Genomic DNA, 13,907 nt, shown 5'->3' with positions numbered 1-13,907 from the left:
AGCAACAGCTCTCCCTTCTCTTAGTGAAAAACATTCTAGCTAGCTTGCTCAGAGTGTCCTATCCAAGGTCCTGATAGACTCTGCCTTGTCTAAGCCTGACCCTGCTGTAGCTGTTGTGGCTTTACCGTACCTGATGTGACTCTGCATTACCTGCTGTTATGCCTCCCTAACAGTAGATGAGCTCAGAGCCTTGTCAGATCAGGATACCACCCACACTTGGAGCTTCTTCTCCGGAGGCCACCATTCCCCACCCACCCACCCACCCCCACCCACAAAACTCATGCCATCACACTGATGCTATGTCATCATGTAGCATTGTTCCTGGGGACATGGGGGGGGGCAGTCTTCATCTGGAAATAGGCAGTGAGTTCTCTCCGCACACCCACACCCCAAAATTGTTCTCTCTGTCCCCTGAAATTTGCAGGGGGCTTCAGTCAACCTTCCTCTCTCTCTGCCTTCCAATTCATATGAGAATTTTCAGCTCAACATTAACTTAGCTGGTAATTTCCTGTACTTCTCCCACCCTCCAGGGAAAATTAGTCATTAATCAGAGAGATATACAAATATAAACACAGGGAGAAAGGCTCCTGATTTCCTATGTGTTTCCTGTGATCCCCTCCAGTTTTCTCTACCTGTCTCCAGGGAAGCCATCAGAATTCTCAGCAGTAAGAGTTTGGCTATGCATGGTCACTTTTCACATAACATGTAACATGTAGCCAGACTCTTAGACCTGCTTCACACACACAGGCCAAGTTGTGTGGGAACCGTATCACCACGGTGCTACACCATGAGGTGGTGGTGGTGGTGGTGGTAGTAACTGTAGTAACACAGTAACTGCAGTAACACAGTAGTAACAACTACTACAACAATAATCATATCCTGCTCCTCTGCTCTTACAACACTCAGAACAGCTTACATCAATGAAAATATAACACAATAACCACAAAACAATGTATTAGAAACAATACAGGTTAAGAAACAATACAGTCTAAAAGAGCAAGCAATATAAAAGCAGTTTCTGAAGCAGCAGCAGATATGTATGAGTAAATACACAGCACAGAGCCAGTTCATATTTATTGGGATCTGGGGATGAGATTGCATGAAATATATATTGGGGGAGGCCTACTTATTTTAAACTCTGCATGAGGACTTCCTGGTCTTTAGCAGGTCTTTCAGAGGATAGCCTCTCTCATCCTCTGCAGATGATATCAGGGATCCTACTTCAGGACTAGGCCAGCAGATAAAGGTCAAACGTCATGGCTTTCAGACATGAGCCCCAATATATTTTAATTAAATAATCACTGACAGAAAAGAGTGAGGAAGAGGAGAGGAGATGGGGAAAGAGATCCATCAGATCTGGAAACTTAGAATTGTAAGCGTGAAATGTATACAGACAGCGACAAGAAAGCAACTGTAGGAGATGTCTGCAAAACATGTATATCTGTACATGCACGAATAATTTCTTTTTTCTCCCAAGGATAGCGGTTTATGTAAAACTCAGAAACAAAAACAGTACAAATAGTCCTGTCAAAAGATCAAAAGATTAGATTAAATAATACTTCTATACAATTCTACTGCTGCTTGGTGATATGAATCTAATTTTACAGCCACTACAATGTATTTATGCTGCAGGCACTGACCTTGTATTAATTCAGAATCGGATAACAAATTGCGCTATGGTTAGCATTACAGCTCTTCCGACAGATTTATGTATTTTACTGCACAGAGAGATTGTATGGAAGAAAAAATATATCCTTTAGTAATGCCATTTGTTGTGGTGTATCCTCATATAGGTGAGGATGTATTTGCCCTTGCAGCCTTGATCTGCTAAAGTTTCCTCCTCCTGAGAAGATCCCCACCATTGGGAATTTTATTATTAGATGACTAGGAAGCTGTCATTGAATTGTTAAATGAATTTAGATGTATTAAGTTTCACCAAAATATAAAAGTGATGTCTTCTGTAGGTTGCTCAAGAGATTTTAAATTCCATCGTATCTAATTACAGACAGGTATATAGCTACTGGGGATCCAATTTGTATGACAAGTAGCCTATGCTTTCTCATATGTATAGCAATGCTAAATGGTGGTATAGCATTAAATTATACTAGAAACTTCAGTTGCATCACATATGTGAGCAATATGAGGTGTCTTGTCCAGTTTAGTATATCAACTAGCTTGCTTGCTTGCTTGCTTATTTATTTATTTATTTATTGTATTTTTATCCCGCTTCTCAGCCAAAAAAGGCTCCTGGAGCTGCTTACAATCAATGAACAAAGAAGACAGTCCCTGCCCGCAGGCTTACAATCTAAAAAAGACACGACACACAAGGAAAAGGCAATGGGGAGGGGAGAAAAAAGAATTAGGTAAACTGTCAGCAGGGCTGGTGGGATGGCCCTGTTCCCCCATCTCATCTCCCAAAGGAGGGGCAGTCCAACTGGAGCAGGCCCTGATGTTCCCTTTGCCTGCTCCCTCACGCCTTCTTCCCCGCAGGGCCATGGATGTCAGTTAGCCCCATACAATGAAGCTACCCATCCAACAGTGCAAGATCCAGCAAGACCCTTTCCCTGCATCCAATCTTCCTTTAAAACCAGAAGCTAATCCTGAAACTAGGTTAAAAGGACAACTGTATAGGAAGATCTTCTGCAGCCCTTCTCTGGAATGGAGCAAAGCAAAATGTTTTTAATTTAATTATTCAACCAGGCATTTTAAAACATCTTAAAAAATCTAACTATTTTGAATATATTCAACTGTCTTGACTTTCAATTGTACTTTATTCTGCTTCTTTTTGTGTTGTCATGGTAGTTAATCTCTTCCATTACTGTAAACCTCCTTGAAATCTTTTTTATATATACGTAGTATATAAATGTTTTAAATATTTTTTTAGTTAAAAAAAACCCTTAAGAATTGACAGTGGACATGTGTAGATTGGGTGTCTATTCCATCACACAGAGGTTGTCTTAAGAGGGACTAACAGAGATCGACGGTTAACTCAACCTAAAATTACATGTGGGAAAGCATTTATCAAAGAAGCATTACCACATGAAAATGCACAGATCCATGTGGTACTCATAACATGTAAAGTTACTCTCAATGCAAAACATCTGTGTAACATGCCAGGGAGGAGAGTTAACTGTTTCAGTCTGCTGGGACACAGTAATTGACTAGAATGGCTTTTGCTTCTACCTTTCTTTTGTTCCGTGCAAGGTTCTGGAATTCATGTTTCTATTTGAAAGTGGATGACTGTCAGGGGCACCCTAGGCATAGTATGAGAAATGGAGCTGGTGGATGACCACTATTCAGTTACATTAGTTGGCTATCTCCAATTATTGGCTAAAAGTCCACACATTTAAAACAACAGCAACAAGCCACGAGTCTACATTTACAAGTATATTGTGAAGGAGTCAGATAATTAAGGTATGATGGGAACAAGAAAACATTGTTAGGAAATATCTGTAACACATCCAGTCTTAAGCCATCACAGTTTGATCAGTTATCTGTGAAAGCCAAAGCCTAGAAGAAACTTCGATATGCAACAAAAGCCAACAAGGGTTTATCTTTTCTCTCCTAAAAAGTACAGCTAGCAAGGCTAGGTTTTCTAAACAAAGTGCTTGGTATGTAACAGAGTGACAACAGAGACAGCATCACAAAACTGATTATAATATTAAGAAAATATTTATGGTAAGCATCAAGGGATGATTTGGATTTGGATTTGGAAGGATTCTCACCCCCCACCCCCACCATGTTTCCATGGAGTGGCCCAACAAGCTATTTAGTCTTAGTTAGGAAAATTAAAAACTGAGTGTTACTTCCATTTACTATGTCTTGTATGAATTGCTTCTACGTACAAAGAGGGAGAATAAATAATCAACAGTGAACCACATCTATTTTTGGAAAGAAGAAAAAAACTGCCTGTAAGCAAAACAGACTGAGAGGCAAACCTGTGAACTAGAGGCTCAATCATTCTACCTTCAATGAATATTTTTCAAAACTAGGGACAGTATCCAATGGGGCTGCTGTGTATTTCACTAGCAGGACCCACTGCTCGAGTAATGGGGAGTTAGCATTTTGTAAAGAAACCCCATAAACGTTAGTTTCCAGATTGGGACAGGTTGATGGAGCTTCCTTCTGCAAGCTGTGCTGACCTGACCTGTTCCAGAAATGAGTGTTTCCATTCATTCTGGGTTGCTTTAACAACAGCTGGCTCCCTGTTGTGCTAGCAGTGGGTCCTACTGGTGCACAGGAAGCATAGGATACTGCCCTATATCTTGTCAAAATTTCTAATCTTCAATAACCTCCACTCCTCTTGTAAATCATATCTCATCAAAATATGTGATATTTTATATATATATTTCACAGAGTTTAATCCTGTAAACTCTAGAAATAGAAACTGCTAGAAATAGCCAGCATCTGATAACCTGCAAGTAGTTACTTCTGTTGTACCATACGAGAAGTATGTCAACTTCCTCCATAAAATGCAGATGCATCATTGGGTGCATTTGGACGATCAGCGGGGGGGGGGGGGGGGGGGGGCAGCAGTAGGTTCAGCCAACGCAGCAACCCACAACATGGCACGGGTAATAAAGGTAATCCCGGTCTCATGAACGGCATGCGCACGTGGAACAACTGACGTTGCATTGTTTCCCCCGCTGATCATCCAAACTCAGCCAATGTTTGTTAGTAACCTGAGGAACATATGCATAATGTAATTAACTTTTTAATGAAATGACATTAGTATTAAATTAATGGCTTAATATATCTCACTATAATAATTTTAAAAACCTGGACACTAATGGTGATATAAAACCCAAAGGAAAAATATTACCTAATTACCATGTTAATTGTACAGCAAAATATAGCTTTAAATTGTTATAGTTTGGTAGCTATATAAAGTTCCCAACTAACATGTTTTACAGCAAAGGGTCCAACTGTCCAGATAAAGGGGAACATTTTCATTATGTGATGACAGACAGATAGACAGACAGACAGACAGATTTCAGTGACATTTTTGGAGGCATTCAGGAAACTGGGAAATAGGTGCAGTCAAAATTATTCAATGTGTTTTGGTGGAAGGGGCAAGTAGTCACTTCCTTTTTTCCCTCCCCATTTTTACACGTGTGTGTGCGTGTGCGCGCACGTGTGCGAAATATACTTTTGCTACCTATTGAAGCAGGACCCCACTGAATTCATGCTGGGATTATACAGACTTTGTCCAATGCTTAAATGAACTTTGTACACTCTGACCATGTGCAGAAATATATGTGCTGGGACAAACCTTATCTCCTTAGTTTACAAAAGGCCAGAAGTTCACCACTAAAGCAAATGATGGCTACAGCTGAGGTTTGAGTTTACTGAAATGAGTATGTGAAAGTTCTGAGCATCCCCAGTTGATACAATTTTAGAGAGTTCAAAGGTTAAGGAGGGGGTAGAAACTGAGCTGGTGGTTGGGATATCAGTTGGGAGGGAGAGTTGGAGGCTCGATCCCCGTCAGCATCCATAAACAAATATAGAATAACTGAGGGAAGGGGTGGGCAGACAACCTCAAAGCAACTGTCCTAGAGAAAATCCCTTAGGAATCTAGAGAGCTGCCTGGTAATGTGGAGGCTGGAGGACTGTAGGCAGCATAACCAAGGAAGCATTGGGAAGCAAGGGAAATCTGACTTCATGGGAAATCTGACTTCTATAATCCGTTTCTAAAACTACATTGAATTAAAGTAATGGTGGAACTATGAAGAATAAAAAAATATTTAACAGTAACAATGGCCCAGTTCAGATGTCATGGTTATCCAGAATTGCAGAGAATTCTGTCTTACCATGAATGAAAAATTCTGACTTAATGACCCAGTTCACATGTCACAGTGGCAATTCCTGGGTTGTTTAACCCAGGAATTGTGGGGATGAGTGAAGCATGCGAGCTGCACTCTCATCATTTCTGCTTTCAATTAACAACCCAGGAAACTCTGGGTTTAAGGATGGGCAATTGATGAGTTAACTCTGGGTTATTTAGCCCACAAACAACCCCAGAGTTGCAGGTTCGTGCATCATGAAACAATCCAGGAACAGGGTGTTACTGGGTTGTTAACTCAAAGCAGAAATAAGAAGTGCATCAGAGGCAGCATGCTTCGTTGCTTCACCGTCTCCAACAATTCTTGGGTTAAATAACCCAAGAACTGTCATGTAATGTGCCAACCAGGCCAATGTGAATGAGCCAGGAGTAACTAAGCAAACCAAGGAACCTCTGCCCATGGTTTGTTCACCATTACATCCTAACAAGCCAGAATCATAAACCAAGGACAAACCCTAGGGTTATCATTTTGGCTTTTTTGGAGAGGAAAAAACCAAGAGCCCAGTTCAGACAACATGGTAATTAAACCACAGATGGAGGTTCCCTGGTTTGTTTAGAAGTTGCTCCTGGCATGAGGAGCCAATCAAGAGCAATCAAGCACTGTGTGCTTGCTTGCTCATTCATGGTAAGCCAGAATTCTCAGCAATTCTGGCTTACTGTGACATGCAAATGTGGCTTCTCTCATTTTTAGTAAATTCTGCAGTGGCAAATCTCTCCCTTGGAATGTATTATCAAATGGTGAGGATAAGATGACTCCAAGCATCAATTGCCACTTTGAGAGACTTCAGGCTAAAGAGCAAGATAGGAAAAGCTGTAAGGAATAATAAAAATAAACACATTTGTTAGGTACAGTAACTATTTCTACTTTATGAAGCAATTACACTTTCCTATTCAAACCTGCATTCACAATTTTACCTTGTATTTCAATTCATTCTTGGTAAAATTAGGGACCATTATGACCTTCTGTGTAATCTGTCTAACTTGGCAGTCTATCTTAATATGATCCAGTGCCAATGGTTTTGTTGCAATCCCCTTCAGGACAAAGACATGATCCGTTCCATCTGCTTCATTTTGTAAAATAAGCTTCCCCTGTGATAATGAAAGAAGTGAACATTTATTACCAGGGTGCAAACATGTTTTGCAAACACCTAAGAGCCAGCTTGGAAACATAAAGATCAAAACGTGAGAGGAGGAATTATATTCTCACTGATGCATTCTGATCTCCTCTCCTCATGCATATATCTCTTTAATATCTCCTAGAGCTGAGCTCTGTCACTGAAAGATGTTCTAGTTCTATGACTTAGGAAATCTTGCCTCCAATAAAGGAAAAAGAGCAGGGACAGGCAACAAGGAGGTGATCAGATCTTATAGCAGCCAACATGGAATGAGGCAAAGCAAACTTCCTTGCAATTCTCATCAGGCTGGATGCTGACAACTGTTGTATACCAAACAGTAACACGTAATGTACACTACCCTGAGCTATTTGGAGGAAGACTAGGATAAAAATGTAAGGAGTAAATATAAAACAAATAATGAAACAGAAGTAGTTATTAGGGCATCTGAACAAAGCTTACCCTTCCTGACCTATATGATCATTTGACAAATACTACCACTGTACAGGACAATCTTGTTTATTTATTTATTTAAATTTCTTAATCACCCATCTGGCTGGTCACCTGGCCACTCTGGGTGATGTACAACAATACAAACGGTTTAAAACTATAAAATTACACATTAAAACATCATATTTGTAAAATTACCCTAACCCACCCCAAATGCCTGCCTGAACAACCATGTTTTCAATGCGTGGTGGAAGCTCATTAAAGAGGGGGCATGGCGGAATTCCCTAGGGAGGGAGTTTCACAGAGTGGGGGCCACCACAGAGAAGGCCCGCTCCCTCATCCTCACCAGCCTAGCTGTCCTGGCTGATGGGACAGAGAGAAGGCCATCTGAGGCTGATCTTGTTCAGCTGCCTGTCTGGTGTTGCTGGAGGCGCTCCTTAAGATAGGCTGGGCCGGAACCATATAGGGTTTTAAAGGTCAAAACCAACACCTTGAATTTGGCCCGGAAAACAACTGGTAACCAGTGCAACTCCTTCAGCACTGGAGTGATGTGAACACGCCGCAGCTACCTTTAATTAGGCGAGCTGCTGCGTTCTGTACCAGCTGCAGCTCCCAAACCATCTTCAAAGGTAACCCCACGTAGAGCACATTGCAGTAGTCTAGATGAGAGGAGACCAGGGCATGTACTATCAATGGGAGCAGATGGTCGGGAAGGCAGGGGCGCAGCCACCGTATCAGATGGAGTTGGTGCAGCGCTGTCTGGCTCACAGCTGACACCTGAGCCTCCATGGACAGCTGGGAGTCTAAAGTGACCCCCAGGCTGCGGACCTGATCTTTCAAGGGTAGCCATACCCCATTCAACACCAGGTCAACATCCCCCAACCTCCTCTTGTCTCCCACCAAAAGTACCTCGGTCTTGTCAGGGTTCAGCTTCAGCTTATTCCTCCCCATCCAGCCACTCACTGTCTCCAGAGATTTGGACAGGGATTCTACGGCCAACCTTGGTGAAGATTTGAACGAGAGGTAGAGCTGCGTGTCATCTGCATATTGATGACACCATATCCCAAACCTCCTGATGATAGCCCCCAGCGGCTTCACGTAGATTTTAAATAGCATTGGGGAGAGGATGGAACCCGGTGGCACCCCACAAGTGAGCAGCCAAGGGTCCAAAACCTCCTCTCCCAGTGTTACCCTCTGGTACCTGCCAGAGAGGAAGGACTGGAACCACCGTAATATGGTGTCTCCAATGCACAACCCCTCCAGGGGGTCCAGGAGGATACCGTGGTCAACGGTATCAAAAGCCGCTGAGAGGTCGAGACTAAGGAAGGAGCATTCGCCCCTATCCAAAGCCCTCTTCATATCATCCATCAAGGCGACCAAGGCCGTTTCTGTCCCATGCCCAGGCCTAAAGCCCGATTGAAATGGATCTAGATAATCAGCTTCTTCCAAGTGTGCCTTCAACTGCATTGCCACCACCTGCTCAATCACCTTGCACAAAAATGGCAGTTTCGAAACTGGGTGAAAGTTGTTCAGGACTTGGGGATCCAAGGAGGGCTTTTTTAAGAGCAGTCTTATCACTGCCTCCTTGAGAACTGATAGCATCACTCCCTCCTCAAGGGAGGCATTCACCACTACCCTGATCCCCTCACCCAGCCTCTCTCTGCAGCTCATAATGAGGCAGGATGGGCAAGGATCAAGTAAGCAGGTGGTCGGCTTTACAGATGAAAGCACCTTGTCCACTTCGTCAGACGTAAGAAGCTGGACCGATCCCACAAAACTGGTTTGCCACAGACCGCCTCTCGCACACTAACTGTATCCACGGTGCATGGAATAACACTCCTAAATCAATCAATTTTATCCACACCAGAGACCACTTCAAGCACCTTAGTCAGGGAGTCAGTCGTGCAGCAGGGTGGGCGGTACATGAGCAGAATCCCCAGACTGCCCTTTGGGCCCAACCTTCAGTACATGCACTCAGCAATCTTGGTCTCCCGGAAAGGGGGTCTGGTGAAGACCAAGGACTCTCAGTAGATAACAGCCACTCCCCCTCCCCGATCCCCAGCCCTCGGCTGCTGTGCATACGAAAATCCGGCTGGGCACATGGCCGCAAGAGTTGGAGCAGCAGCCTCAGCCAGCCAGGTCTCCGTAATACGTGCCAGGTCTGCACCCTCATCCTGGATCATGTCATGGATGACAGATGTTTTCTGGGTAACAGACCTGGCAACAGTATATATAATAGATAGATAGATAGATAGATAGATAGATAGATAGATAAAAAAAGCTATGGTTTTCCCAGTAGTAACGTATGGCTGTGAGAGCTGGACTATAAGGAAGGCTGAGCGCCAAAGAATTGATGCTTTCGAACTGTGGTGCTGGAGAAGACTCTTACGAGTCCCCTGGACTGCAAGGAGGTCAAATCAGTCCATCCTAAAGGAAATCAACCCTGACTGCTCATTGGCAGGACAGATACTGAAGCTGAAGCTCAAATATTTTGGCCACCTAATGCGAAGAGAAAACTCTCTGGAAAAGACCCTGATGCTGGGAAAGACTGAAGGCAAAAGGAGAAGGGGACGACAGAGGATGAGATGGCTAGATAGCATCACTGATGCAATGAATATGGACTTGAGCACGCTCCGGGAGAGAGCGCAGGACAGGAAGGCCTGGCGTGCTATGGTCCATGGGGTCACGAAGAGTCGGACACGACTGAACGACTGAACAACAACATATATATATATATGTGTGTGTGTGTGTGTGTGTGTATATATATATATATATATATATACACACTATTATATATACTACTCCCAAACAAGCCAGGAATTGTAATCAAGATCCGGTCAGCACAAGCAGCGGTAGATTTCATGGCTCCTCGGTCTGTTTGTTTGTTTTAAATTTTAATTGTTTTAAATTGTCACAATGTGTTTTAAGTTTTAATTTGCCAGTTTAAACCTCTATTATTGTAGTGCACGCCAGACAACTGTAATGTTTTGGCTGCCCTAAGGTTTAATCTGCTCAAGTTTTTACCAGCTGTGAGGAGGCAATGCGAGAGCTCTCAGTGTTTGGACTATGTTTTGAATTCTTCTGATAAAGTCCTTACATACACACACAAGCCGTAGAAGTATATGTGAATGCCTGCCTCATTGTTTTGCCAATTTTGCTGACTGCTGTAAGCATTTATCAAGTGGAGGAGCTTGCGGAGTGGTGCTACCTGATTTTTCTATCCTCTGTTTGCAATGTGTAGTAAGAAAAAGAGACAGAGAGACCAACTAGAGTCTCCAACTTTCCCTGTTTCAAAACAATCTAAAATTGATAGCTTCATGCTCGGTGGCTCTGATACCCCTGGAGGACTCCCAATCCTTACTACTAATCGATATTCAATCCTGGCCTCCCCTTTGGGGGAAAATGAAGAGTCCCAGGAAGGAAAAACTGAGGACTCCCAGGAATGGAGAAATGAGGAGAAACAGGCAACTACCGGGATGAAGCCTGAAGATGTGAATATGGCAATTATTGATACCATGGCAGAACAGTGCTTGTTAATTTTTAAAACTCTAATTAATATTTTTGGGACAATTGGAGCTATAAATGATAAACTAATTCCTATCACTGGATATACAAAGCAACTTGATGAGATTATACAACTTCTCAAGGATCAGGATACCAGAACAAAACAAGACGTGAATCCAGAAGTAAATCAGAAAGACATGACACTTCCAGTTTTACAACCTGTACAGGCTTTGGTTCCTTCAACTGTATCCCAGCGTTCGAATTCCTTGAACCTTGCAGACTGTGGAGAACTTGTAGAACTGAAGAACTGGGACTTTAAGGGGAACTTAATTTTAGTCCCAGACCAAGTGGCCTTTGAAATATCACCATTATCAAATGGGGTTCTGCCTAGTTGGTGGGGGAAAAACCGAGTTGTGTATAATCTTAATGCATTGTTGAACTTAAGAATTCATATAAGAAATATTAGATCTGTACACACACTTCCAGGCTCTCTGTATTTACAGAGATGTATAATAACTTTTAACTCACCAATGTTGGTTAAAGAAATCTTTGCTGCGAGGCTCCAACTGGGTAAATATGGAGTAAGGGCTAGAAGGGTCTTTAAAACTTATTCATTAACACCACTATTTAAGCAGATATCTAGAAGGAAACCCATAGATCAGTATGCCCTAGAAGCAAGTCGACTACATAATGTTCTAGAGCAGTCTAACACTGAAATGCTCATTGATTTTACAATTCAGGAGACAGATGTTGGGACCATTGATATAGAGTCCACTGATCAGGGCCTTCAGAGAACAAACTTTAGGTCTTTATGTCCCTCTGGTCCCCCACTCAAAAATGATGTTTTGTTAGACACTGAAATTCTCTTAACCAATACTGCAATTAATTCTTATATTGACAACTTTCAGTTGATACCACAAAAAAAACAGAAAACAGTGGTAGCTGAAATCAACACTACAGTAGTCCCAATAGCAAATAATTCTCAAAGGAAACACATGATCCAGAACTCCACTTCCCGCTTAAATGGTGCCGTGCAGCTTGACCCCTCAATAGATCAAATTACATTAGATTGTTCCTCCTGACAAAATAAGGCTTTGGGGAGTTCACTTAAGTGTGTCTCCTGGAACATCTCTGGATGGTCTAATAAAAGGGCAGATGGTTCATTCAGAAGGTACCTTAGATCTTTTGATATCATATTCCTACAGGAAACATGGTGCATGGGGGAAATTCTTCTGAGTAATTACAAAACCTATGAAGTCCCTGCATGTATCCCCAGAGGCATGGGACGCCCGTGGGGGGGATTAGCCTGTTGTATATCAACTTCATTGAAAGGCGAAAGCTATCTCATCAGTAATTTGGAGTCCTGGGCTTTGGCTATATTTTTCAAAATTAATTTAACATCATATATCATGGTAAATGTATATATTCCTCCTTGGAAATCAACTCATCACAGCAAAAATGTTTGGGAAAGCCTTACAGATTACATACTTGGCCTGCAGACCCAACTATCTGGAGCTCATTTGATATTAGTTGGTGATTTTAATGCCCGGATTGGCCCAAACTGGAATGCAATAGAGCCAGTCTCCTATTTTTCCCTGGATGACTTCCCACTGATAAAGGATAGACAGTCAAAGGATCACACGATTAACACCCAAGGGAAACAGTTTATTCAAATGATCTTTCAATCTGGACTTCTCATTCTGAATGGCTCTCTGTCCGAGGATTTGACAGGGGAATTTACCTTTATCAACCATCTTGGGGCTAGTGTAATTGATTATATTGCAGTTCCTCCAGCTGTGTTTGGGCTGATTATGCTCTTTAGAGTAGATTCATATCCATGTAGTGATCACCAACCACTGATTGTCCAGTTAGAATGTTTTAAAAATGCCCAGGCAAATCAAGAAAATAGGCTCCCAGTCCCAAGCACGAGGGTTGCAACATACCATCGTAAATGGGCAAATGTGAATTTAAATGCTTTGGAACGCTTATGGCATTCTGAGAATGTACAACTCTTGCTGAATACCCTGTCCTCTTCCAAAGAGACGGAAGTAGTACTAGAATGTTATGCCCAGATTATAGCAGCAGTCGAACCTCTCTTATTTTGGAAAGGCCAGTCAAAGAACCAGAGGCCAAAAGTGGGTAATCCATGGTTTGACATGGACTGTAGGAAACTTAAGCAGGAAATTAAAAGACAACATAAACTCCTAAGAGACAGAGGTATAGTCCCTTTACCACAGTCCTATTTGGCACTGCGTAAATTATATAAAAATACAATTAAAGAAAAAAAGCAAGAGCATGCTAGGTTGCAATGGGTGGAACTAGCATCAGCACTCGAAAGAAATGATAGACCTAGATTTTGGCACCTTACTTCAGACTTAAGATACTCTGGGACTCCATCCATTGACTCTGTTATTACAACACATGAATGGGAATGACACTTCCATTCCCTCTTTTATGATGAGATGGCCTGTCTTCCCCCATTGCAGGAGGATGACCCAGAATCATCTAGTTGGCCCCCAGTCACCTGTGAGGAAATAGCTATGCTGATATGGAAGTTGAAGCACAGAAAGGCCCCCAGAAGGAGTGGCATTTCACCAGATTTCTTGATCGATTATCCTCATTGGTGGATCCCAATGTTAGCAACCTTATTTACACTTACTGATAGAACTGGGAAATTTCCCCAAGATTGGGCAGTAGCTATTGTAGTGCCTATTTATAAAAAGGGCAATCGGTCAGACCCTAAGAATTATCGCCCTATAAGTCTACTGGATGTTATAAGTAAGTTGTATGCAAGACATCTTTTAGATAAGCTGGAAAATTGGGTGCTCAGGGAGAATCTCCTTGTTGAAGAACAAGCAGGCTTCCAATGTGGCAGATCTACAGTAGACCATTGTTTTCTACTAAAATATTTGGCTGGGAAATATACATCTCCCCCTTATCACTCACTTTTTGCTGCATTTGTAGACCTTGAAGCAGCCTTTGATTCTATATCTAGACCC

General features: G+C 42.3%; 1 protein-coding gene across 1 annotated transcript in view; it reads right to left on the bottom strand.

The window, feature by feature from the left end:
- The window catches only part of CFAP47 (cilia and flagella associated protein 47), a 410,934-nt gene that overhangs the window by 218,544 nt on the left and 178,483 nt on the right, over nucleotides 1-13,907 (bottom strand). Inside the window, exon 48 of the mRNA XM_084843965.1 lies at nucleotides 6,758-6,931. Within this exon, the coding sequence (XP_084700091.1) occupies nucleotides 6,758-6,931 (174 nt within the window). The remainder of the gene's footprint in view (nucleotides 1-6,757; nucleotides 6,932-13,907) is intronic.

The sequence above is a fragment of the Heloderma suspectum genome, chromosome 3 (assembly GCF_057233095.1).
Source record: "Heloderma suspectum isolate Gila_16-S chromosome 3, 16-S_ref, whole genome shotgun sequence".
Classification (NCBI taxonomy): Eukaryota; Metazoa; Chordata; class Lepidosauria; order Squamata; family Helodermatidae; genus Heloderma; species Heloderma suspectum.
The sequence above is the reverse complement of the archived record's forward strand: the minus strand, read 5'-3'. Positions and strand labels throughout refer to the sequence as shown.